The 27,977-nt window shown below is 48.4% G+C and overlaps 1 protein-coding gene across 1 annotated transcript; it reads right to left on the bottom strand.

Moving 5' to 3' along the window:
* Positions 1-24,987: 24,987 nt before the first annotated feature.
* LOC144173327 (homeobox protein MSX-3-like) lies at positions 24,988-26,008 on the bottom strand. The gene is made up of 2 exons (XM_077701811.1): positions 25,768-26,008; positions 24,988-25,474 (listed from the first exon to the last, which is right to left on the bottom strand). The coding sequence occupies exons 1-2, from the start codon at positions 25,979-25,981 to the stop codon at positions 25,071-25,073; spliced, it is 618 nt and encodes a 205-aa protein (XP_077557937.1). The 5' UTR covers positions 25,982-26,008; the 3' UTR covers positions 24,988-25,070.
* Positions 26,009-27,977: the final 1,969 nt, after the last annotated feature.

Genomic DNA, 27,977 nt, shown 5'->3' on the forward strand with positions numbered 1-27,977 from the left:
CACAAATTATGAAAAGATGATCTCTGCCTATGCGGCCATTTCTTTATGGAATGACCTGCCGCTTTCTATAAAATTGCTGTCTACTTTTCCAAAATTCAAAAAATCGCTTTTTTTGTTATAATAATGACTGGCTGTTTCTGTATTTTTTGTATTATATTATCTAGAGACTTGTGTTTTGATTGTCAATGTTCGACGTTAACTATATTCAATATTTTCTTTTTCTTCCTTCTTTCTTTGCGTTTATTTTAGTTGCCTGTTGTGTCCTTTAGCTTATATTTATTACTCATCACTAGAAATTGTACATTTAGCTGCCATTCACTCATATTACGTGTTGCTTGTTGGCTTGTTCTAATTTATTGTTTGCTATTATCCAACGAGGGTCCCGCTGCAGTTTTCAACTATGAGAACCGCGTCTGTATAATATTACTATTGCACTATATTTTTTTAATCACTAATAAACTCAAACTGAAACTGAAAACATGCTTCCCAGGTGGGAGGAGAACCCAGGACCTTCCGATCACCCGTCGGACGCCTAGTTTCGACATTTGTAGCGAAGCGAGCTGGTACGAGGCCATTTCTTTTTACTTCGCTGCAAATCATATTCTGCGCACGCGCGACACATGCACATAAGGAATACCAACGGACGTGCATTCTAAGGCAATTCCGTGCATGGTTCAGCTGCGCCACCATTCACTCGTGTGAAACAATCCATGCTGCCAACAAAGCAGACTCGGCGAGGGGCAGCAACATGCACACAATTTGACTCAAAAATGTAATCTGCGCTATGTGCACTGCCCAGTGCATAACGCCGTGCTTGCTTTGCGTAATGCCACAGCGAGTACCGAATTTTTCAATCAAATCGTATGCTCGAAGTTCTCATTCGCCGCAATTTCATTGTTGGTTGCGTTTATTGGTCAATCGAATTCATTGCGGTGAAGCCGGACCAAAACAATTCAAATCCCCTCCGCATAACGACGACGATGGTAGAAATGCGAAGCTTTCTTGCGTGCGAAAATCAAACGGCGAAGTGCCAAAGTCAAAGCCACTGCAATCAACGTGAAAGCGTCAACGATCAAAGTGCAAACCACCTACGAGTCAAAGTCCAAACTCATACGACCGCAAAAGAATCCCTCGCGAAAAAGCTGAGCGCCCCCCCAATCGTCGTTGTTGGACTATCGCCGCTTCGTTAGACGGAGGGAATTTGAACTTCGAAGAGAGAATGCGCTGAAGGTGTAGTGTGTGGTGTTGTTTCAATGCCAATGCCCGCGTAAAGAACCCAAAGGAAATGCTGAGCGACCCGGATGGCCCGTCGGCTTCATAACGTGAGGGACCCAGGTTCGATTCCGACAAATGGAAGCGTTTTTTTTTCATCATCATCATCATCATTGTTCTCCAATTGTGCAAAGCTGGCTTTCTCGTGGTGCGTTTTGGAAACGACATTGCCATCAGTGAGACCAAAAAGCTTCGATTTAATTGTCGTACAATGTGTGTGTAATTGGTGACGTTACCTCTGTACCCGACCACTGGAGGTCGCCACCACTCTACCTCCAGCGGTCGAGTAGGGGTAACGAAGAACTGTATCACACGAGACTTACTGCGCGTGTACACTGAACATCTCGGTACATGGTGACCTTGGGGCGATAATTTGATCGATGCTGTGGGGTCTGCACTACCAGTGCGATTCAGTTTGCGTTAGATTTGTGTTGGCGACCTGAATTTTCTTACCCCTCCCTCCCCCTTCCCTTTCTCCCCCCTATCTACTTCCTCCGCCCTGTGTGTGTGTGTGTGTGTGTGTGCGTGCGCGCGTGCGTGTGTGCGTGTGCGTGTGCGCGGGTGCGTATGTGTACGTGTGTGTGGGTGTGCGTGCTTGCGTGCTTGCGTGCGTGCGTGCGTGCGTGTGTGTGTGTGTGTGTGTGTGTGTGTGTGTGTGTGTGTGTGTGTGTTTCTGCGTGTGTGTGTGCGCACACACACACACACACGTGTTGCTTTATGAGAGATAGTAGAGAAAAAAAGACCCAGGCGATAACTGCCTCTCTTGTTGCGGGCACCTCAATGAAGCCTGAGTCAAGGGGTAGGGGGATAGATATGAAGGAGGATGGAAAAGGAGAATAGGACTGATGATGGGTATGCCGCGCAGCACTGGCAGCACTGCAGCAGCATCACAGCCGTCGGGGATTCCTGTGTCCTTCAGAAAGTAGAGCAGGGCACCGAAAGAGTTTTCGCGAAGCGAGGGGCAATAGTCGGCGTGCAGCAGGTTCGAAGGCACTCCAAGTTTGCCGTAGGACGCTCTAACCACGATTCGAACCTCAGCGTCTTGAGGACATCCGTGCAGTGCATGTGCGAGGCAGTAGCGGTCCCAGAGATTGGTTTTAGGGGGGGCGATTTTTTTTTTTTGGGGGGGGGGGGGGGCGATTTGATTTTTTTTTTTTTTTTTGTGGGGGCGAATAAGACCCGCTTCTCTCCTTGCGCCAGTTCTGCGGAGGAGGTGACAACAATGCCGGCGTGTGCGCGTATGTCGTGTAACCCGCTTGCGCACACATCACTTAGCGACACAGTGGTTTTTGACTCCCCGTAGGCGGTGCAACGGCTGACTCGAGCCCGTATTGCTGACGGTCGCAACACGTTTGCGACCTCGCACAAGTGGGATTTAACCTCGCGCAAGTGGAATGCTTCGAAAAAAAAAAATAAGAAGCTGAGGACCTCTTTGGGGGGGGGGGGGGGCGATCGCCCCCTTCGCTCCCCCCCTTGGGACCGCCACTGGTGCGAGGGTCTCAGTTGAAGGACAGCTGGGACAGGTCCCTGAACAAATATGTCAAGCCTGTTCATTCTTTCTGCGCAGCAGTGGCAACCGATTCACAGGAAAAGGAGGAGGAGCGAGTCAGTCCTGGACTGAGGATCCCGCCGACTAGATTTCATTGTTGAATAAAGTTTTCTCCTCCTCCTCGAGGGAAGCGAGCCAGGGAGCTTGCCACATACTACGCGGGGGTCAGGGTGCATGGCCTGGAGGTCCCTTTGGGTGGGGTACCTTGCGATGACCAGGGGTCTGATGTCTTCACTCATCGAGGTGGATGGTGATGCTCACTTTTTGCCATGCAGTCAGCCTCCTCGGTCCCCTTGAGCTGGGATGCCCATGCAGCTGGTTGTGAAAGCCTTTGGCGTTGAGGCTGTACTGTTTGTAAGCATGACTGCACGGCGAGACAGCTGAGATTAGCCAGCCCCGAGCCCTGGAATCCGACAGTATGACCACCCTCCAATTGGCGACAGTCAGCTTCCAATCCCCCCGCAGCCACGTAAAGGCCAGCGATTTCGGCCGTTGTGGTACGGCTGGCATCGGGCATGCAGGCGGTATTGTCGAAGGCAGGTGTCCTCGCCACTTTGCCTCCTCCTCTCCTCTCCCCTCCCTCTTAACATTACGGCTTCAGCTGTCACTGTAGGTCCTTTAGATCGCTGTAAGCGCGGGGATGTAAAACAGTTAGTGTCCAATTCTATAATACATGTTAATAGTTTTTTTTTAAATAATCAATCATGAGGTAATCATTCCCATTTTGCAAATATTATCCGTCTGACTAATAACTTCGCAAAAAAGCGCATTAAACTTCTACCTTTAAGCCTCAAAAGGCTGTGACACAAGAGTTAAAGACGGGTAAATCTAACGCACAGGCCTACCGCCATCATAATCGTTTCTTTTCAGTCTCTAATGGTGTGCCTGATATCATAACTGAACGTTTCTCGTCTCCATAAGCAGATGTCGACGTTCATTTGCATCAGTTTGAAGATCAGGGTCGCACAAACGGGCTTGCGAATTCAAATATACGTTGGGAAATCAGGCTGCCTGCGGGCGGCTAAAGACGCGCTTGAGTTGGAACCGCGCCCCTACTCAGTAAAAAAAAAAAAAATAGTGTTCCTTTGCTGCCTTGCACCTTGTAAACGTATCATAAATATACGATTCCGCTTTGTGTTCCACTCTGGTGTAATCAATGTCGGTTTAATGGAAGGAATCGTCGGGGGGCTGCCGATTTCAGCGCCACGGTTTCAGCGGGAAAATGTAAAGACGTTTTGTCCTTTTTTTTTTCTGTGCCCAATTTCCGGCAGGCTTTGACACTGAAGTTCACTGCACCTAAGCGCGAGTGGATACAAAAACTTTTACTGTGGGAATGTATGATGTGGCTGGGTTAAGATAAGAAGGTAGGCAAGCATGAGTGATGATGATGGTACGAACAGGGAGGCATTCATTCGCCGCAATTGTGCTTCTGAGTGGCTGTTCTGAGCCAATGACTTCTGGAAACATATACAGTGTTCCTCCACCTGACAAATCCCGATCCAAACAAATGGAGAGGAGATTAGCCGGCGTTCGCGGTACACTAGATCACTCTCTCTGTCAAGCAACAATATATGCGCAGCGCATTTGAGAGGCACGCCTCGACGCACTTACTTGGCATGCAGAGCAGAAGCGGACTATTCGTCTAGCCTTAGCGGTTCGCCAGCCTCCGAACACTTTCACTAGGGACGCTCGCGTGCATACATGCCTGCTGCAATGCACTGCAGTTTTGTGTTTCGCTCCCGGAAGCCGTAGAATGTCTTCTCTACATTAATCTTTTTGTACGGACAAAAAGCGGATGTATTATTTTCATTCCGCGTTAAGTATTCCAGTCAAAAATCGCAACAGGAATACCGCAAAAACGTAACAAGAATTCCTGTCGCACGACAAAAAACTGTTGTGACAACAGAAGTCCTGTTGTTACGACAAAGCCATCTGTTGTTACGACATACATTTCTGTCGTAACGACAAAGACAATTTTCTCAACGACAAACGCTATAGTCACAACAGAACTGCCATTTATGCTACTCTTCACAACCGGCAATAACATTGAAACCATGTGCAACTACTGATGGATCATCAGTATCACGACAAGACAGGAATTCGGTACGACGGAACATAAAACTTAGGACAGGAATACGGCACACGAGAGACAGGAATACGGCACACGAGGACAGGAATACGGCACACGCTATCTTCATTGATTTCCGTAAGGCATTCGACCGCGTTTCACACAGCCTTCTGATGCACAAATTGAGAGCCTTAAGAATTGATAATAACGTTTTAATTTGGATTGAGGAGTACCTTTCCGATAGAAAACAATGTGTTGTTGTAGGGGGCAAAAAATCGGGAACTGAAGCCGTGACGTCCGGCGTACCTCAGGGATCGGTTCTGGGGCCACTATTATTTTTGGTCTATATTAATGACATTGTAACTACGACTTCATCTTGCATCAGGCTGTTCGCAGATGATTGCGTCATCTACCGCACAGTGAGTGACTTCAATGATGTGTCAACCCTGCAAAAGGATTTGAACAACATTAACTCGTGGTGTCACACGTGGGAATTGGGGCTAAACACAGCTAAGTGTTACTATGTTTCTTTCAGTAAAATTAAAAAAATTGTCGATTCTTCCTACCATATTGGTACTGAAACTCTAAAAAAAGTATCTGAAGTTAAATATCTTGGCGTCACACTCAGTGCGGATCTGACTTTCAATCATCACATTGATAACACCGTAAAGAAAGCAGTTAGTGTACTAAACTTACTCCATCGGAACCTTCGCAATGCTCCTTCATCTGTGAAAAAAGCCGCTTATTTTTCCCTGGTCAGACCCATCCTAGAATATGCGAGTGTCGCATGGGACCCTCACCAAGAGTATTTAATACAAAAACTTGAAGCAATACAGAATCGCGGAGCCAGGTTTATTCTCAGTAATTACACTTGGGGGGCAAGCGTCACAGAAATGAAAACATCAATAGGCCTAGAACCTCTCAGGGAGCGACGTAGAAAGCATAGATTAAAACTCCTCTATTGTATATATAACAATTTAACAGGAATAATGAAGGAGAAATATTTGCAAACCCCCCACTATGTATCCCAAAGACGTGACCACATTAACAAAATACGAGAGATAAAATGCAGGACCAATTATAAAAAGTTTTCTTTTTTCCCTTTCACTATATCTCAGTGGAATGAATTGGCAGCCGACATCGTTTCGAATAGTGTTGAGACGTTCACTCGCGTGTTTGGTGAATTGTGATTCTACAGTTGTATGAATATTATGCTGTTGTGTGCTCGCTGTTAGGTATTACACTGTTTACTCGCGTGTTTAGTGAAGTGCGATGCTGTCGTTGTATAAATATTATTTTGTTGTGTGCTCCCTTTTTGTTATTATATATTGACAAACAGTGACTGTGCTAGTGACTTTATTTCCATTTGTACTATGAGACCCACTCCCCTGCTGTAATGCCTCGGCGCTGCAGGGTCATGTGTAAATAAATAACATCAGAATCACGATAAGACAATAATACGACAAGACAGCACGACACGCGAAAATACGACAAACTACAGAATTTTTTTTCTTGTCGTCTTTTACGATTGGGATATATATGCCTAATCGGGCTATCAGTATACGCTTCATTTGGATACTTGCTTCTTATTGTTTCATGCAGCATTTCCGGTGGGGGGAATTCGCTCACGCCGCATGCTACTGATAACAAAACAAAATAAATGAATGTGAGGGCGAGGGGTTGAGCAAAAACCAAATAATTTAATAATTCTGGATCAGACGAAAAGTGGTGACAAGCATTTCGAAATTTGTGGAAAAATTCTCTAAGTAAGCGGTCGGCAACCTGCGGCCCGCAGGGCAGCATTATGCGGCCTAGTGCACTGCACGGGTCCGGGCCGGCACAAAAGCCCGAGCCCGGCCCGGCCCGCGTGCCGGGATCGGGCCGGGTAGCACGCATTTTCTCAGGCCCGGGCCGGGCTCGGGCTTGAACGAAAAATGTTTCGGGCCTTGCCGGCCCGAGCCGGCCCCAGCAGTGCCTGAGGCACGGCAGTGGTGTGACGCTAATTCTAAATTGTTGATAACAAGAAGTTTTCCGATTGATATTTAAGGTTAAGTGAAAAGGAAAAAAAAGCGAAGTGCAATGTCACTACGGTGCCGTTAAAAAACATGATAAATAGACGATTGCGCTCAGAAAGCCTTCACAACAATTACAAAACAAATCGACTGGGCCCTATCAGCATATTGGGAGAGAGCAGGCCAGACGAGGGCACTCCAGCCACACAATACAACATGACTGTCTTTTATTTCTGCTTTTTGAACTGAAACAAACAAAACAAAGGCGACATAGACTTTGCACTGTCTACCTCCGTGGTAGCGAGCGGCTCCTCGGTCACGACGTGTAGCCGTGCATTCCAAGCGCCGGGGCCCCCACAAGAAGCGGGAGACTCCGAAGAATGGGAGTACAACGTCGAATACACTGCTGTGTACAGGATGGGGGGTTGGTGAAATAGGCACGAGAGAGGAGACGCGGGGAGAAACAGTCATTCACAAAACAACAAAAACACAACCCCTGAGGCTAGGAACCGTAAAGATTCAGTCGCCGGGGTCCGCCTCACAGAAGTTCCACGAAGCGTCGCACGGCCCGCGTCGTCGCTTTGTCTCGAACGGTTGCCGGAACCTCCCCGGTGTGGCCGCGCTGGCTCGAAGTCGTCGTCGAACAAAATAAATGGGTCAGTCACAGCGCACATGCGCGGCCGCAGAGTCGTCGGGATGCTACGGCTCCGTGGAGGGCGAAACCAAACCCTACTGAAGCGGTTCCTCTGCGGCCCCCGGCACGACGTCGTACCCCCCCTTCCCACCCTTTCCCCTTGTCGCTTCCTATCCGATGGCCGACATGGTAGTTTTGGCCTCAGATGGGGTTATACAGGAACGAACACAGATTGCTTCCAAAGAAACATGATTTCTATTCCAGCTTTGTACATTAGTTCTAAATTTGCCGATTTTTTTTTTTCTTTGCCTGCAAATCCCCCCCACTCCGACCCCGCCGTGTCGGCTTCATGCAACTCGGCGCTCCGCCTCAAAAGGTTGCCGATCCCTCCTCTAGGTAAACTCGGTAGACCTCGAACGATACCATTGAGGATGATCAGGTCTAATTTTCATCACTTATCCGGCCTAACAGGACGCACATCCTTCACGGATCGTGGACCACTGCCGGTAATCTGACCACCCGCGGTAAATCCCACTCTTCTCTCCCGCCAATCTCTCAGCTCTTCCCCTCCCGCCTCGCTCTTCCCGCCATAAACACGGTGGAGGTCCACTCAAGCAAATTCAATTTTCCGGCGTTCTACTGCTCGCGCGCCATCTAGTGGAACCTTTCGTTACTGTTGGACTTGAAATTCCGGCCTGAGGTGCAGGCTCCAACGCAGGCACTTTTTGCATTTCTTGGTAAAAATATTGCTTTTATCCCGTCTTTTTTTATTTGCTATCGCAAAATTAGGCAATCATTCATTTTATTTAAAGGGAGATTGCAAGTACCACTTATGCCTTTAAGGTTTTTTCTCAAATATGCTTAATGTTTTCTATTTGGTGAACAGTGCAGACAAGTATGAAATATTGTACCAAATTTAGTGGTTTGGAATGATTTTGCTTATATGAACCTCTTGTTCAAGTATTTTTTTTAAATTCGGCAGGAAGGCTGAATCAAGGGACAGACAAGCAGGCCACAATTTTCGGGATAAATTAAGCAGCGCAAGAAAGACTATGGTCTTTAAAAGGCTAACACTTTTTTAGAGACGATAGCCTCTCTTGGGCTGCTCGAAATGGAAAATTTTATTCTGTCTATCTGTCTGTCCCTCCATTCAGCCTTCCGGCCGAAAGTTATAAAAATCCTGAAAATAGAAGTTTATACACGTGCAACTTTTCCAGACCACTAAATCCGGTAAAACACTTCATACTTGTCAATATCGTCGGGCAAAAAGAAAACATTAGACATATTTGAGGCGAGACAATGCATAACGGGCCCGGTATTAGGCAGCGTTTTTTCAATTGAAAATAGCGGTGTGTTCCATGCACATTTGCAATAGCAAAAACAAATATGCGCTGAAAACGATGTTCTGGCCCAAAAATACAAAAATGGCTGCCGCCCGAGTTACGGCATTCAAAGTCCAACAGTAACGAGAGGCTCCAATAGATGACGCGCGAACAGTGAAACGCGGGAAAATTGAATCGACTTAAGTAAATTCCACGGTGTTTATCATGGGAGGGGCGAGACTGGAAGGGAAGGGCGTGGGCGGGGGAGAGAAGATGGGTATTTACGTGGCAGGGGCGGCAGAAGACTATCGTGTTTTGACGACATTTGCAGCGAAGTCAGTAGATACGGCGCCAATTTTTTTTTTTGTTCGTCTGGCGTCGAGCTTCCGAATAATCCCTCAGAAATAAATATTTTACAACTGTAGTTTTTTTTTTATAAAAAATCATTTTAAATGTCTTCTAAAGTAATGTTGTGGTTTTGTTGCAGCCACAAACAACTTTTCAGCCTGTTTTTGAGCCATGGACAAATGGAACGTTCGTACCCGGTAGATGATGGCACGCTCATTGAAGCGCAGCTCACCTAGACACAAGCGCCGGATGTCCTTCTAGTATATATTAGTGTCATACTCTATGATACAGTAGACACAATCATAATGATGATGATGAACGGAGGCATGCGATAATTTGGAGTGAATGCGCGCAAAAAATGTGTGTACTGGTTTATATCCTCTTGTTCGCGTTGAATTTATTCGTGACTGTACATATTTTTGCACGGCGTATAGGGACCGAGCGGCCGTTGTGTGGCACCACCGTCGCTTCAGCGAACAGCGCCGCCCGTGGCGAACCGCTCGTCAGTGGAATGCCGATGGCGGTCAGCGCAGCGTCGGTTATGCATATGACTTTCTGTCGTTCTGCTGCGGTGCGGCTTGCAAAGCGTAGATAACCACAAGGACTTTTTTCAGATTGATAAATCTTGAGCGTAAAGGTGACCTTTACGAGGCATACCATGTGTGTGATTTACGGACATGCTCAGTAATTGCAAATGGCAGACGACGCTCAATGCACCAAGCTGGAAGTTAAGCTGGAAGTGCAAGGCCGCTTCTTCGTGCAAATTTTTGATGCCTGCATGCAGTTGGGCGTATCAATGAATATATTGCAGCTAAATGCTCATACAAAGCCGGTGTGTGTGCAGCCGTTCCAGGAATGCTGCGGCGCTGGCCCTTGGGCAGTTGATGACGAAACGGCGTCGTGCACAAGCGAAAGACAAAGTTGGGGAGTGCCTTCTAAGATTTACCCCAGAACAGAACGGCTCATTCCACTAACGAGGGGACCATCAAGTGGTGGCGCCACCCGTCCAGCTGCCCGGTCCCTATAGGTTGGGTGGTTCCGACAAAAACCAAAACAGTGAAATAAAAAGCTGATGAGATTATAACCTAAGCTTTTAAAATGTACTACACAGAAAATGTTTTCTTTTCTGCATTTTTGAGACCTAGGTACGGCGTACTGTGCGTTAGGCGACTGTATATCAGTGATTGATTTTTACACTGTCCTCTTCTTTGAGCCCTCGCCGATGGTTCGTGATTCTCCGAATTATATGAATAACTTGATTAATGGACGTTTGTAAGCGAAGTGGTTCAGGTCCTCCTGCTCCGTCTTTGGGAATTCGCAAGCCAATAATTCGTAGCCTGGCACCATCAGTACCGTACATGTGCCGCCTACCGTCACCTCGGAATCAGGGTCCTTAGGCGGAGGGCGCCCACAGGTCCGTCTTCGAAGAATTAATGATTCTGATTTTTCTGGGGCGCACGTTAAGCCAAGATCCATGACTAGCCCAAACCCAAACTCTGATAAGCTAAGATGTTGAAGGTAGGCCTCTAGTGTATCGATAGCGGCTTGAAGTGAATCTTGCTGCTCGCCAGTTGAACCACCCGTTGTCCATATTGTAGTACCGTCTGCATACAGCGCATGATGTATGGCACCTATTTGAGCTAGTTTACTTGGCACGAAACTCATGGCCAGGTTAAAGAGTGCTGCTGAGATTACTCATCCTTGTGGGGTGCATGCGGCGGTGAATTGTGCGTAGACGATCGTTGGTCTCCCGTGCCGATGGTAGCAGTTCTGTTGTGAAGGAAGTATTTTACATAGTTGAAAAGCCTCTTTTCGCAGTGATATTTGCTGATATGTTCGAGTATGGGTTCATATCGGATATTGTCGAAAGGAGGACGTCGTGCTTTATCTGAAGTAGTACATATTGAGTGCTAGCTAAGCTGGGGCCGGAATCCGAACATTGTTTCTGATAGTAGATTTTGTTCTTCCAGATGTGACGTGAGGTGGTTTAGCACCATATGCTCGAAGAGCTTGCTCACACATAATTTTAGGGATATTGACCTCAAGTTTTGAGTGCTGATTGGTTTGTTGGCTCTAGGTATAAAGGTGATCTCTGCATGCTTCCGTTATTGTGGAATGTTGCCCTTCTCCTATCAGTCATTTAAGTATCGAAGTAGTTCATCTATGTGTGTTGCTGGGAGATTACGTAGGAGTTTGTTAGTAATGCGGTTCCTGCCAGGCGATGTTTCTTCTCTGTTGAATAATGGCCGCCTCCATCTCACTTCCTGTAACGGGTTCATCCAGGACAGGGTTTGGGTAATCAGTATTCTAGTCGAGCCACCATAAACACGCACATGCTACGCCCTCCTCGATCAGTTCCACTGTGGATCACGCAGGCCGTGCAAAAACCCACAGACTAACACCCATGTGCCGACTATTGAGGCTGGGATGGATCCGCCGTTATGGTAGCGCGGAGTGTGAAAGCGGCCCAGCACCGCCAAGGAAGCGTCAATGGTATGTCATCGTGAGAGTGCCGTGGAACCAGTTGTCACTGGTGTTGCAGGAATTGCTCTGCTCAATAGGTCGCTGAAGAAGCATACATAGCACCCATACATACATAAAGAAGCATACATAAAGAAGCACCCATACATCATTGCAAAAAAAAATATATATAAACACCTGACATCAAAGTTCTCAATACACAGAAACGTCATCGTAGGCCATTTTATTTTAATTCTGGGTTTCGTATCCAAATACACATTAACGTTTATGCAGGGACTTCCAAGTGTGTCCACTGATTCTCCTTCGTGGGAGCCATCTCTCTGCAACCAACGTGCACAATGTGACGCCTCTAAAGTTGGGTCTCCTGAGAGCGATATAGATGCTTGCTCGGGTAGAGGTCTCGTCGATGGAGAAGGAGAAAGATTGGGTTACCAACCAAGTAGTGTACTCTACTTCACGCGAAAACAAACAAAAAAAAAATCAACGGGTCAATGCTTGGAAAAACAAGTTGAAAACGCGGCGTGATGTTTACGAAAAGAGGAAAAAATACTGTGAGAAACCGATAGTTTGAGAAACCGAGAAAGCGATACTTTGCGACACCTAATAATTATCCTATAACTAGAAACAATGCGACAAGTTAAGATATTGAGTCTTTTGCGACACGATCTCGGATATTTTCAAGCGTCGTCAAAGCGGCGAAGAGTGGGCGCAGCTGTGACATTCCCGTCTTTGCGTGTTCACCGGGTGCCTGCGGCGTCGTTGACTTCGTGAGGCTGACGAAGCTGGTTGTATCACAGCGACCCGTTTGGCCGTTGCAGTCAGCGTCGCAGCACATGGGCATGAAAAGACCTTCCGCTCATTGTTTAGTCTTGCACGTGGTGAGCTGCTTACATGTTGCTTAAGAAGCAGCGGGAGCCGTGTGCGAAAGAAACCGCCTCTCTCCTCCCCCGGGACTCCCCCAAGCGTGCTTCACTGCGCTATTACACGTAACGCGGTGAAGCCCACCCACGAATCCGATGTAGCAAAATGTAGCCGATGTAGCCGACGCAACGAAATGGAGGCCGGTCACGTGCGACTTGATGCGAAGGAACCACATCAGCGCTCAGGCTACGTTGAAAATGAAACTGATGTTACGGACGCACCTTTACAGTCGATCGAACCGTCACGTCTGCAGTAACCACCGTAGCTGGTTCTTACGTGCACTACTAAAATATTGCGAAAGTAATGAATTTAGGCTACGCGTTTTTTTTACAGCTCGCTGCGCTAATACCTTCGCGATAAGTTCGAACGGAGCATAGAAATTCCGATTAAGGGATTTTAGTGGCGCGTTCGGTAACTAGAGAGTTCTTGGTAACGTCAGGGGCGTCACCTGGGTACTGCGAAGGAAACTATAGTCCTAAAGAAACATTAAAAATTCGTAATTTTAATACATTGAATAATAAGAAATAATATTATGTGCGATTATATATTTTATTGTGTTAAACAATAGAAAGAAATACGTCGATATTTTATATATGGCGCCACCGCTGCTCGTCCGATACGAGCGGGTGAAAGTGGGTTCGCAATTTTGAAAAGATAATAAATAAGCGGAACCGGAGAAAACGCGTTTTGCATGCAAGAAAAAGTTTTCTTATAAATAACGTGTGGAAAGCAGAAATTAGAGTCGGGGCAATGCACAGAAGACAGTCTGGAAAGGGCGCCCAAGGGCGGAATTCTCAGTTTTAAAATGTCCGTTTCGAGCAAGCCCTGATTGGCTGAAAGCAGGCAATCAGGTGGGACACAGCGATTTCTGGGCCCGACATTGGTCCGAGGCCTCTTCATGACTGAAGCGGGTGCGAAATGGACATTTTTTGAAGCGGATAAACTCAAAATTCTGCCCCAGACGTTGAAAGACGTGCGTGCACACCACAGGACATGCAAATGCTAGGCCTCCTCTCTTCCGATATCTTTCATTAGTAAAGAAGAACGGTTTAAGGAAATACGAAACGCTTCAATGAATAGCCGTATTTAACGAGACAAACCTGTGTTTGTATGAGATGACCCACAAGCACCCACCGCTATTCCGAAACTGAAGGTGGATTTTAACCAGAACTTATTCAGACGGATACGCGCATGGCAACAGCTTATGAAACGGAAGCGGTCTGCACTGCACAATACTGTGCTTGGCACGCAGATGGCTGGTGAGGATAACGTGAGATTAAATGCGAATGGCAAATTAAAGAATGCACAAACGCACAAAAAGAAAGAAGAAAAACGGAAGAAATAGTCACAAGCTGGCCTCTATATCCACAGGCAGTTATAAGAAGCCCGAAACAGCTTTCGTGTACCCCTCACCACGCTGCCATTGGTGTCCAAGGTGCAAATCTTCAACGAAGGCTCTTCCGATCGAAGACAATCACTTCAAAACCACGTATACAGAACCTCAAGTTTTGTCGTAAAGTTGGCTTCCCTGGACTATTTCCTTTTCATTGCCCTTTCTTGTGATCTTATCGTCCGCAACGCCTAGCTAAGATGTTTCAAGATTTTTGCGTACGGGTCCGCCCCGTGAAGCGTTGTTTCGGACTCCCAATGCGCGCTTCGCTTCGAGAAACAAGCTAAACTGCCACGGAAAGTAAACGCATTGAAGAGAAACTAGCAGCATTTCGCCGCTCTGCAAACCTTTGCCTGTGTCTGCTTCGCCACAGTGCACCTGAATAGCCGGCCATTGCATATATGCAAAAAATCTGACGAGTAACGAGGCGTGAAATTTCGATCTGTTTCAAAATTGTATAACGTGCACAGTGACGTCACACGGAGTGCGAAACACCATGATCGAAATGACTAATGCTACGGGGAATGCACCATTTTTTCTATCAAATCGCGTACTCATCGCTGTCATTAGAGAGTTTTAGCACTCTGTATGCTCTGTCTGTTCCGTGGGTACTGCAGTGTGTTGACCAGGACTCGTCGGAGCGCTTGCGCATACGTTTCGGTTCCGCGGCCGGCCCTTGCCATGCCCATGCATTCGTTACGGTGGGGTGCGCCCTCCTCACCATGCCTGCGCCCGCAGGCGCAGTCGGGTCCCGGTAAACACGGTAACCACGGAACTACGGAGAGCTAAAACTCTCTGTCATCCTTGTCCACTTAGTGGATCACAATAATTCGAGTGTGCTCTGGTGAAGAAGGCTCACAAATGTTCTAAAAAGTTACTGCACATCTTTAATCGAAGTCGTACTATATGCAGACCCGGCTTTCCGCAGTACTATTCCGTGTAATTCATCCAAAATTTCTTCTAAAAAAAGAAGGCTACAGAAAGGTTATAAATGTCACACCCCACACTCCCCTTCCCTTTCTAGAGGGTACACGTATAACCTCAGATGACGGGAGCAAAAATAACTACTGAAAAATGTGAGAAACACGGAAGTGGTATACTTTAAAGTAATCTGCAGTTCGAATCACGTTTGAATTCAATTTAGTCTCCGCGTCGTCTTCTCCGTTCGATGGGCGATCCCGTCGGTTTCGGGAGGCGCTGTCGGGCGCGCCACGCACAAACTCCCGCACACATACGGCTCGCTGCGGCGCGGTCCCTCCGATGTGCGACTGCATGGTTCATTTCCACCTGGCCCGGCGCAGTCAACAAAATAATCGATGGGTGTCCGTATACGGGCCGCTCTAACGGCCCTCCTCCGCTTGCCAGTTGGGCTCAATTCAGGGAAGATATATCGCTTCGGCCCGCTACTAAGCAAGCGTTCCGGAAACGCAGTTGATAAGCTTCCCATTTCCCCGTGCCGTGGCGCGTCCCTGAACAGACGCCCGTTCGTCGAGGCCGAAGAAGAAGAGAGGGATGCCTGGCGGGAAACACAGGAAGGCATTATACGCTGTTCTGGACTGCAGTACGCGGACGTGGTCAGTGCGAATTAAACAATTCGACAGTTATGTCGCGTATTTTATTATTGTTTTATTTTTGCTTAGCTGAATAAAGTGGCCCCCTCAAGCTTCTTTTTCTTTCCTAGTCTAGTGTGCATATTTATTTACACATTCAAATGCGCCCGTTGTTTCAATTTTCGATAGAGTTTGGGGATTCCTCAAGGCAGTTGGGGGAGGGGGGGAGGTACACTTGTGTACAGGAAACTCCTAAGAATTGATTGATTGATTGTAGGGTTTTAACGCGCCGACGCAGCGCAGGCGATGAGGCGCGCCGTAGTGGAGGGCTCCGGATTAATTTTGACCACCTGGGGATCTTTAACATGCGCCGAAATCTCGTACACACGGGCGTTTTTGCTTTTCGCCTCCATCAGAAAAGCGGCCGCCGTGGCCGGGAATCGAACCCGCGACTTCGTGCTCAGCAGCGCAACGCCTTAGCCACTGAGCCACCGCGGCGGGTAACTCCTAAGAAGGGGACCATGAAAATTTGTTCGTATTATCAGAAATTAGTCTTCAGAGGGCGTTTTTTTTTTTTTTTCATTGTGCACGTTAAAATAGAGCAACATTGTTGTTCGTCTTAGCGGAGTATGTCTTCACTAGAGTCTACTGTATTTTTTCTCCCGCACCGAGCATTTACCCATTCCACAAATTATACGACAGCATCGCTACCGCGATGAATGACTCAGCGCAGCACCGCGAACTGCATCCTAGGGAAACGACGAATGTCTGTGGGCCACTTCCAATTTCGCGTACCTTGCGGGAAAATTCAAGGTAAAGCTGCAGAGGACCCGGTATTCCCGCATTACGTTATAAATGCGTGGCGGCAGCGGCTCGAAGAAACACATTTCCCGAGTTTAAATATTCCGCTTGGCTGACAGCCTTTTATTTCTAAAACCGCGTTATTTGCTATTATTTTCCAAGACTCCCACTTCAACTAAAACGTTCATCAGAATCCCGTAAATGTGATTATTTACTCCTTTGTTAATTAGTACATTCTAATGGTTGACGGGACAAAATCGGAAGCGTCAATTATGTCACGTCCCGTCTGTACACATGCACACTGAGACAATGTTCGAAGCACCCCGCAACAGTATCCGAAATCGACATTTATGCGGCTCTGGCATTTCGAAGGGGGGAAACACATTTGAACAGAGAATCGAGCCATGTTGTTGCAATGTGTGGTTGGGAAATGTGCGACAAGACGGCGAGGCATACAACTCCTCTTTCAAGTCTCCCATGTCGCCTGAGACACGTGCGGCACGTCGCGCATTCGACAGCAGGAGTACACAGGAACGCTTCATTTCAGTCGCACGTTAAAAAGCAGGCATAGAAGGCTTCGCTTTGAAAGCGACATCCCAACGAGCCTAGATTTCACAAACAAATGCTTAATTACAACTAGGGGTGGGCGATTGGTCGATTAGCCTTGCGATTAACCGAGTAATGGTTTAGTCGCGATTCATTTTTAATCAGTTATTCGGTTGAAGTATAGTGAGCCACGCGAGCCAAGCGCCGAGGACGATCTGGATCCCTTGGATGGGTGACGGGTGCAGGGACCCTCCTTCCAGAACTAGCACCCGCCGTTAAAATGCTGCTGTGCGTCGCGGGTGACCTCGGCGTAATGCGAGCGTGTGTTCAGCACGGCCTGGATGACCGTCTCAAGCGAAAAGAAATTCTCGGCTGCCGGAAATTGTCAGCAAACTTCTTGGCCTCCGAAACCAGACGAATTAGCAATGAGACTAGTATTCAGCGCCATCGACCATCTGACAATAAAAACAACCATAAAGAGGAAAGTCAGACGTTTGAGGGCTTATTCTTTGCAGTGGACACCCCCGATTAGTCGGTTAATTAATCTTTAAAGGCATTCGATTAACCGGACTATAATTTTTAATCGAGTCCCAGCCCTAATTGTAACCGCTCTCCCCGTGTCGAAACAGAATATCACGTCAGTGGCGTAGCCAGAAATCGTTGTCAGGGGGTGTTATAAGGAGCCGCCATAAAACCAATGAAAAGAAAACAGTCCGATGCAGTGTGCAAATATCATGGCTGGAAAGAAGGCCCGAATGTGAGCGCGCTGCAGCGCTCAGAAAATGTCGAGGGCCGGTGTTCTGACGCCGAAACGCAACCCCGTGGCTACGCCCCTCACTTGGGTTCACTTAAATGCGCTGATCGGTGACTTTTTACAAAATCTGAGCGAATAGTGTCAGGTAAAACTGCTAGTTTACTGTTAAAATTTCGCGCAACTAATGAAAGATGCGATAAAAGCTTGGGCGAAGGAAAAAAAAAAAGATATATTCCTACGGGAACAGTGGGTGGGATCACAGAAGGTCAATGTGTGTGCAGGCCTTTGCGGAGAACGACGCGTCTTCCTCCAAATACGATCTTTTAGCCATCGTGCGTGCTTCTGGTGTAGCTGCCGGACCGGTTTCCGGAGTAGGAAAATGCGTGCGGAAACGCGTCGTTCTTCGCGCATGTTTTGCCCTTAACTCACATTTTGCCTGCAGAATAAGCGGGATCGTAATCCTGCCCAGCATCCGATGAGGAAGAGCAGCACCGTGTTTCCATCCCCGCCCCATGAGGAGCGGGACCGCCGCTTCTTATATAAGGATTGTGATCCACGCCAGAGCGGCATGCAATGGTGGAGGAGGAACTTCACGGCGTATACAATTTTTTTCTCTGGAGCCAGGCGAACGTCACATTCTGTAACATAACACTGCTATCTGAGGGCGCGCTCGCAGACAAGCGCAAGGGATGAGTCTTCTCCTCATCCTCACCTCCAGGCCTACCTCGAAAATGTCAAGTGACCCTTAATTGAGCCCTTGAGTATAAGGCACATAGAACTATCGTTTTACTTCATGAAGGTCGCAAAAATGACCGGCATCCGATCTCCTGTAATATTTTTTTTTCGAAGGAGCCGGAACCACTACAGATTAACGAACGTGTTCTGGCCACAAAGTAAGCCTCGTGTCGATTGTATTCACCGTTGGTATGCAAATAGAGCCCGTTCCACTGAAGATTCGCGGGTATTTTTGTGCATTTATTCTTTGCGGGTAGTCGGTGGAGCAAACTAGCATTTTCCGCGAAAACTTTCAGCTTCTTGTACGTGAGATTCTTTTATAACCTAAATTTTCCTTCCAAAAAAATGTACGGCTTAACTCCGTCCCAGCGGATCAAGTCTGGGCCATTCAGCTGCCCGAGGGCGCTGCTATAGAGCCCAATTAAGGGCTGTTGGCCGACGTCTAGGATTACTGGCTGTTATGCAATAAAGTTCTCTCTCTCTCTCTCTCTCTCTCTCTCTCTCTCTCTCTCTCTCTCTCTCTCTCTCCCGCTAGCTGAACGTATTTGGAACGATAATAAATGGACACCTTTCATTGCATTCTTACATATACATATGGGTTTCCCACTTCGAATTAATATCTTAATACTTGCTCCAAAGCAAAGAAAGCGTTAAATTATTCACGTTGTTCTGCAACACATGCATATTTCTTTTGACGCATTATTTTTGTTGTTGGTTGCTGACGTTGTTAATGTTGTTATGCCGACTCAAGTCTGGTCACCATGTGAAAGACAATTCCGACGCTTGGGCCGACGGTCGCCCATAGGTTCAAGCTGGCCGGTAAGCAAGCTGTATATGTATATGTATATATATATATATATATATATATATATATATATATATATATATATATATATATATATATATATATATATATATATATATATTTATATATATATATATATATATATATTTATATATATATATATATATATATATATATATATATATATATATATATATATATATTTATATATATATATATATATATATATATATATATATATATATATATATATATATATATATATATATATATATATATATTAGGCATTTTTAGCGTCTGAATTCGCAGATCGATTAGTGGATTAGCCACTCAGCAGGCTGCCACGATCGGCCTAAACTTGAGTCAGGAAGTGTGCGTATGTGGTGGCCAGGAAATGAAAAGAGGATGGACAACATACTATGCAGATGGCTGACCAGGGGATCTATTTGGCATTACTATTTACTTCTGTGTTAGCGTGAATTATTTGAAGATCGTGCTTGGCGGCCCGAAAGCTACAGCGGACGTCGTGGCCATCGAATTAAGAAGCTGGCGAACACCTGGCGGACTTGCTGGCGAACACCGATGTCACGCACGCGGCCAACGGCGCAATTGACGCCTCACTGATGCGGAATTTTCGACGTTCAGTGTTTATTGATAGGTCCATGGTAACTGAAAGTGCCTTCAAACTAGATCCGCTCAACGCTTACTATAACGATTGGCAGCTCCACCAGACGTGAGCAAAAGACCTCATATATCTTTGACCTTCTCTCGATCCCAAATCATTTTCACGGTCTCACCTCAGTTGAGATGCACTTGGGCAAAGCCGCCTCAGCACCGTTTGAGCATCGCAGATCTCGGCTCAAGTGTACCTTCACTGGGAGAGTAATGCACCTTGTTTAACCGCATAAGCCATATGTTAGCTCAAGTTAATTAGAATATTTCCTCAAAGACGCACGTCGCACGTCGAGAGGATAGTCTTAGCATAAGGTACTGACATTTAACCAGGTCAATGACCAGTGACCAGCCGTCGATACAGTAGGGGTTCTATCTTGTTTTTTCGCCTATTCCCCTATATAAACATTGTCGCCATCCCGTCGTGCACGTGTACAAAAAGGGCCGCCGACAGCGCTGCTGAATCGGGCAAAGCATTCACCAAACGGAAATCAAAGCCGTTACATAGTTGCGGGTATAACGAAAGTCAGTTCGAGGGTCAAGCGAGTGCAGCGTGAACTTATTGAACAGCTGATAAAATATATGGTGGGCTAACACCGCTAACTTTGTAAAAATGATTTGCAGGGAGTTTGTCTGAATTATGTCCCATTTCGCCATACACAAGGGAAATCGCAATAAGGACCTTCGTGAATCATTTGGGGAATGTTCAGCCTCACCATATTAGGGACGAAGCCCCTTAGGGGCTGGGGCTGTTGGCGTCTCCTGTCGTCATCGTCGTAATCGTCGTCTCATGTAGTCACGGTATACTAAAACACCGGGGAACTCGTTTACGCCTCGCGTTAGGACGTAACGCGTATCTAAAAAAACACCGGGACACTCGTTTCCGCCTCGCGCTAGAGAGCTTCGTGCTTCAGAGACAAGAGACTTTTACAGCAAAGCTGTATACGTCTACCCCCCAACTGTTTCATCTCCGTTGGCAAAAACGTCAAGAATACTTATACATTGCATGCTTCGTCACTCCCCAGGTTTCACGTTAGTGGAGATGGCCCGGGATTTTTTATCTTGTCTTTAGCCTCAATTTGATGGTAAAACCCTCAGATGTCCCTCACTCACGAGGTCGAAGCCACGGACGTCCCTTCATTAACGCTGCGGCCAACTTATGGTTGACTGAGGGGAAAACCTGATGAAGTTGTCCTCCCCCCTTCCACTCTGCGCGTTATGGTGAAGTGAAGCGCATCGAGTCATGAGAATATAACTAAGGCGCCACACTTATCGGCTCAGCTTAATTCCTCGTCTCCTCAGACGCTGAAAATAACTTCCAATTATCCACCCGCCGCGGTGGCTCAGTGGCTAAGGCGTTGCGCTGCTGAGCACGAGGTCGCGGGTTCGATTCCCGGCCGCGGCGGCCGCTTTTCTGATGGAGGCGAAAAGCAAAAACGCCCGTGTGTACGAGATTTCGGCGCACGATAAAGATCCCCAGGTGGTCAAAATTAATCCGGAGCCCTCCACTACGGCGCGCCTCATCGCCTGCGTTGCGTCGGCGCGTTAAACCCCACAATCAATCAATCAATCAACTTCCAATTATCCGCGTTTTAGCACCCTGAAAACGACACGTGCCGGCGCCGTCGTATTTGCTCGACGAATTCATTCGAGCATTTCAGTCCTGCGGCAGTAGATATTTCCCAAAGGTCCCATCAGGTGTCGCCACAATATTGCATATACATGCGCGAATAATTCGTGGTAGATCAGTATTGGTTATTTAATGCAAAGGTTTCTCTAATTTGCCACATTCGTGTTAGATCAGAATTTATTATTTAATGCAAAAGTTTCTCTAATTTGCCACTTTCGTGTAAGATCAGTATCCGTTATTTAACGCAAAATATTCTCTAATTTACCACATTGTAATCACCACGCAGTGCGTTCATTCATTATTTATAGGCATAAATTATGTGCTGTCGATATCGCACTTCTTTTAAAGGGACCCTGCAACACTTTCGATAAGCGCTTTCACTCTTTCCTTTGCGTCTGGAACCACAGCGAAAATTATAGTTATCTCCAGTACGGAGCGGCACTGTGTGATTTGCTCGTCGCACCAGATACGCCTTCCATTTCTGCTTTGTTTTTGTGACTTTCTTTTTAAGTTGCTATCGAAAAGCGTTCATTGCTGCAACTGGAGCAAAACCGGCCAACAGCCGCTACATGGAATTAGTGACCTAATTCGAACCGTCGAAGTACGTCAAGACCGGGAAAGACAAAAAAATCTTTCGAGCGAGTTTACAAGTTATCTGGTGGGCAATGGGGCAGTAATTTTTGGCTGAGGTACTTTGCGGCCCCCTAATCTAAGTACTGGGTGCGTTGGGTGATTACAATCTGCAAGCATTTAAGATTTCAAAAAAAAAAAAAGTGGAAAAAGGTGTGGTAGGTTTCCTTTAAGTGAAGTCACGAATTGGCGTGCGTCGTAAAGTCCGGGCTGTGACAAACCGACATGCGCAGCTCAGCTGAAAGAAAGTACGTGTTTTTTTTTTTTTGTCTATTACGCATGTGCCCGCATGTTTAAACAACGTTTTGTGGATTGTGCGTACACTATAAAGACCATCCCGCGGTTCAATTTCACCACAGTGCGGTGGAGCCCGTGCCGCAAGCGAATTCGGTGAATGATAGCAACGCGCATGCAGTTTTACTCAATATGTGATCTGCGCAACCCAAAACGTCACGCTCGCATTGCGTGACGACGCCACCGCGCAAGAGCGAACTCTCGAGTCAAATCATCCGCTCCGCATCGTCATCCACCGAAATTTAATTGGTTGCATGGATTAGTCAATCGATCGCAATGGGGCAAAGCTGAACCACAGGGTTGTCTAATCGAGAGTGAATACAACTGACCTATATGAGCATTTGGTCTGAATTAGGGCCACGAAATAAGATTTTATTTAGTGGCATTAGTCGGAATCGTGTAACTTTTAACGAGGCAACACCGGACGATTTCTTTATTTAATCACATAGTTTCGCATCCATGTCCTACAAAATTAATCATACCAAAGAGATTCAGTCAAGGAATTTTTGTCCCGAACCGAGGGAAAATACGCCAGATTCAAGCCAACCCCGATTGCAGGAGAGCCTCATTACAATGCTGCGCACGTAAAACGAAGACTTGGCCATTGGCCGCCTATATTGCGGCTACGCTTTCGTTTCACCTCCAGGCTGTGCAACTTCATACTTATAAAACAAGGAATTATCCGCTTTTATAAGTACGACATCGTTGCAATGGGGCAGTAAGTATATTGAGCAGTATCAGCTAATTCACGGATTATGCAAGAATGTAGCTATTACGGCCACAATGCATCGAAATAGTCCTTTTCCTACAAACAACATCGACACCACATGCAGTGCACGAATTGGGCTGGTTACATCCCGATGCCGTTTTGTTTTATATATGTGTTTGGCTGCGGACCGACATTGTCCGCAACTCAGCTACACCTTTCTGTGCGTGCTTTGAGCAACTGAACGTGATAACAGAACATGTATTGTGGAATAAGAGGACCAAGGGCCGAGACGTCCCGGTGATTCGATGGTGCTTCTATTTTACAAAGATGGCGACTGATGAAGACGAAGCAGCTCGAGCGAGAGCTGCTCACGCGACTATGGGCACCGATGATGGTGATCACATCGGTGCAGCAATGAAGACACCTATAAAGTTTCTACATGTATAGTTAATCGATAGCGTGGCTACCACCTTAACAGCAGAACATTTCTCTGCGTTGTCGAACATCCACTGCGCAGTTAACACACATGTTTTTCTGAAGGCTTCACGCTTGCTAAACGAAAACGCGTGCTTGGGTGCTCAGACATCTAATTCGTCTTTTTTTCAGCAGCGCCGTTGGGCACGCACGCCGCCAACGTATAGCCGCGAGCGCGCTGCGGCGCTCATGTGCACGTGCACTCCGCATTGCCCCCTGGCCAAGCACGCGGTGGTATTTCGCCAAAGCGAAACAGTCCCGGCAACCTTGTTTGGCCACCCGCAAGGAAGCTTTTAAAGACATTGAGCGACCGAAGGACATTGGACGCTATAAAAGGACTTTGCAACCCCCCCCCCCCCCCCTCCTTGCTTTTTTTTCTGGGCTATTTTCTTCTATATCGGCCCTTTTGAAGGTTTTTCCCTCCTCCACTAGGGAATAAAGGACGCCATGCGCTTGCCCTGAAGCATTTCGTTTGCTGGATAGCGACCTGCAGGCAACTCACACGTATCCATTCAGCCCTATGAAAACGCATATTATAACCAACTTTGGCTTGGGAGATTCGACGGAACGGCATTTTCTCAAAGCGCGACGAGGGAAGTTCAGACATTTCTGTGAGCTCTTAAATACGCCCAGCGAGTACGCTATATTTAGATTAAGCTCCATCAACAACGTCTATAGAGTACTAACTACCGCGCATTGAACTCAGCGGCGCCACCTTAGCAGCTAATTTCGCTCATTGGAAATTGTATGCATCGTTCTGGGGCCGAATATTGATCAGGCTTTACTAATTATAGATAAGTGAACATTTCACTTAGCATGCCACAACATCGACCACGCAATCAGGCGCTATCGTTACCGGCATCGCAGGCGTGCATTTCACAAGCTGGAAACGATGAATGTTCGAACGGCAGGGCAAATGCATGGCTCAAGGTGGCCTCTGAATGGCGTTGAAGAATCCAGGGCCCTCTGCCGCAAGCACAAACCAAACAATCCCATTCGGGTGTCCTCCACAGGCTACAACAATTTACTGGTCTTGAGCTGAATTGCGTATATAGGGGGTCAGGCTCGCGCGCATCTGGGATCAACTTCCCGCCAAAATGTCCCTATTCGGGAAGTGGCTGTATAAAGGGCTGGTTTCACCAGGGTAGCAACTCGTGCCACCGACCGGTCAAGCGGCAAGAACTGTGGTACAGAGCACGTCCCCAAAAATCAACGGTGCCGAATGGCCTGCGGAAAATTGGCGCTCCCACCCCGTTTGCCATGCACGAAGATGAGGTCCTGAGGCCGTACACGCTGCGGGACAAGGGTTTCGCCCCGGGGAGGGGCGCTCAAACTCGAGTCGGGCAGCGGCGACAGCAGCAGCATGAGCAGCAGCAAAGGGGCTCTTAGGAAAATAATTTAATGGGCGCTCTGCTCGGGCTATGTACAGGTATTTACAATTTACAGGGGGCGTCGTCGTCGTCCCGCCGGGGGCTACGGCGGCGGCTGTCGCTCTGGCGGCGGCCCGAACACGGCGGGCGCGAACACGGGTCCGTGGAGGGCGCCGGGCGGACAGAGCGCGCCGAAGGGCCCGAAGAAGGGCAGCACAGGAGGCCTGGCGGCCATGCGGAGCCGCTCGATCTCGGCCTCCTTGAGCCGCTTCTCCTTGGCGCGCCGGTTCTGGAACCAGATCTTGACCTGCGTCTCGGTCAGGCTCAGCGAGGACGAGAACTCGGCCCGCTCGGCGATCGACAGGTACTGCTTGGCGCGGAACTTCCGCTCGAGCGACAGCAGCTGCTGCGTGGTGAACGGCGTGCGGGGCTTGCGGTTGCTCTTGTGCTTGCGCAGCTGGCACTTGACCGGCGCCGGCAGCTTGCACGGGCCGCCCACGGGAGGCTCTGCGCGGCGGCGACAGGGGGCTCTTTTTTAGTCTCCCAAGTCTCGACACGCGCACACTTCGAGCCGAATAAGGGCATGCGGGAAGGCTCCAAAAACGCGAATTGCACGATCGGAAGCTCGAGAGAGCACGTAGTGCTACGGTGCCTGAACAAGCGTGTCCGGGTCACACGAGCGGTTACTCCAGAGGCGCTTGTGAAATGCGGTAGCGCTGCCGGAGGTCGCGGGGTGCCGGTGGTCAGACTGGCCGCCACCCCGCGACTAGCGGCGGACAGGCAGCGAGGGGGACACTCACCGAGGTGTCCGGGCGCGGGAGGGGAGCGCGTGAACCAGGCGGCACCCCAGTGGATGGCTTGCTCGGGCGGCAGGCACAAGTCCTGCTCCACGTTGCTCGACGAGCTGGTCACTTGGGCCTCCTGCACGTCCCGGGGCCCGCTGGTCACCACGTCGGCCAGCAGGGCCTCGACCGAGAACGGCGTCAGCTTCTTGGCCGGCTGCAGACCCGTCATGTCTGGCCGCACAACTCCGCCGCTGCTCAGCCTCGACTCCGCCGCGCGCCGCCGGCCGCCGCGCCCCGCGTGCGCCGGCACCCCGCGCGCTCCGCCCATTGGCAGCCGCCGCCGCCGGCGCCGCCCCGCGCGGGACGCCCCGCCCTCCGGGAGGAGGGGGTCGCTAATGAGCCCGTTTCCCCCCCGTTGGGCGAAGGAGGCCATTCCGGCAATTGCCCGCCGCTTGGAGCGGGGCTCTGCCAGCTAATTTGGGGAGCGCACTGACCCAGTGGCCGCCAGGTGAGGGCTCAATCGGAGGGCCCGCGCACTTCATCAGGGACGACGCGTAATGAAGCCGTCGGCCCCTCCGCGCGCTCAAACGATGACGGACGGCTGCGCCCGGCCCCCCGCGCTAATTGTTTCCACCGAGGGGGCAGACCCGGCTCGACCGGTGATTGACGGCGCAGATACCTTTTCGATGAATCCTATTAGCGTCGAGTATCTTAGCTCTCGTCGCGGCGGCCGACCTGGCGGCAGTGCCGCGCACGACCGGTCGATCCGGCCTCCCGCTCTTTTAATAATGAAATCTGTCCGCTCTCGGGCATTTGTAACGGCTTTCTTGAGCTGCGCCGCCATCTCGGTGGCCGATCGGGCTTGTCTCGCAAATATGAGCGACAGCTCCTCGCCGAGGCCGGCTCGCCCGCGTGTGTGTGCCGAGTGAGATATCTCCCATGGTAATGAGAGGAGGGCCCGCGACGGCGGGCTGGCTCTCCTTCGCTGCACAGCCCGGCGTGTATCCATCTCCCCGCGCAGATGAAAAACGGCTCTTCGGCCGAGCGGCGTCTTTTGCTTTTCATTTGCCACTCACGCTGCGTACACGCTGAAAGGGAGCGCCACACAACGGGTTCTCGCAACGGGAGTGCACCGCCCATGCACCTGTCAGCGGCCATTCGCGCAATCCTGTTTCCACTGGCGGCGAATGCACGGGGCACCCGGTCGATGACAGCCCTCGCATTCGGCAGAGGCCATGTAAAGATGATCAAGTGATTAGCCTTCTCCGGTGGGACTCGCTATATGAAAACACAGATAAGCAATTGTTCCCATGGATACCATTCGCTCAAAAAAAGCGGTGAGCCGTAATACAATACATGAAGAAATTCGCGCTTATGCTTGTGCCAGGTAGTGTAAAGGTGCAGGCCCGTATTTAGCAAAATATGTACGTGCTTTAAATCGCCGTCTGTGCGCGCCCGATTAATTCGATATTATACACCACCATCTCGAATTCCCGTTTTCTATCGTGTTTTTTTTTTTCTTCTCTTTACTTTCCAGTCATAGAAGTTTTGATACACTTCTAGGGTAGAATACCATTATATGCACTGTTATACTTTTGCTTAATTTAAAAAAAGAAACGATAATAAACGCATGTCCGAATCCCCACAGAATGCTGACACCACCAGCATCCCAAAATTTGGACGTCATTTCATTGATAACCAGCACCAAGCAGGGTGTAAGGAAGGGCACAACGTCAGTAATGCGAACGGCTTCCCACCAACAGAAAGGTGTAGGCCGATGAAGGAAAGAGGGGCTTACACCCACCCGGAGATTGGTGAAAATTTTTGTCAGCTTAGTTTTCGCTTTGTAGCCACATTTTCCGGCGAACAGCTTATAGTGAAACGATGACAGAAAACGCAGTATGACCCAACGTGGATATCTACGAGTTTTCATTCGACCGAAAGCTTTTCAGGTAAGGGAGTGAAATCCGGACGCTGTAAATATATTTTTCAGGGACTTGTGCACCGTACACGGAATAAAAAAAATTACCGCACCACATTCACTTTCATGCAGTGCGAAGCTAATTAGGCTGCCGTGGCACGCCATAAAATAAGGGAATATTGCGCATTGATATCTGTCGGTATACCCTCTCCAGGGTGCTTTTATTTCTTACCCTCAAACATTGAGTGAGCTACACTGCCTCAGGGGATTAAACAGGAAGGAATAGGCAGCTGTGGTTGTGTAT

This window comes from Haemaphysalis longicornis, unplaced genomic scaffold, assembly GCF_048455015.1.
Source record: "Haemaphysalis longicornis isolate Haplotype H1 unplaced genomic scaffold, Haemaphysalis longicornis Haplotype H1 scaffold_1, whole genome shotgun sequence".
In the NCBI taxonomy this organism is placed as follows: domain Eukaryota; kingdom Metazoa; phylum Arthropoda; class Arachnida; order Ixodida; family Ixodidae; genus Haemaphysalis; species Haemaphysalis longicornis.

Coding starts and splice junctions, on each gene's coding strand:
- LOC144173327 (XM_077701811.1), bottom strand. CDS start 25,981: ATGACGGGTCTGCAGCCGGCCAAGAAGCTGACGCCGTTCTCGGTCGAG. Junction 25,475..25,767: donor TCCCGCGCCCGGACACCTCG/GTGAGTGTCCCC, acceptor GCCGCCGCGCAG/AGCCTCCCGTGGGCGGCCCG.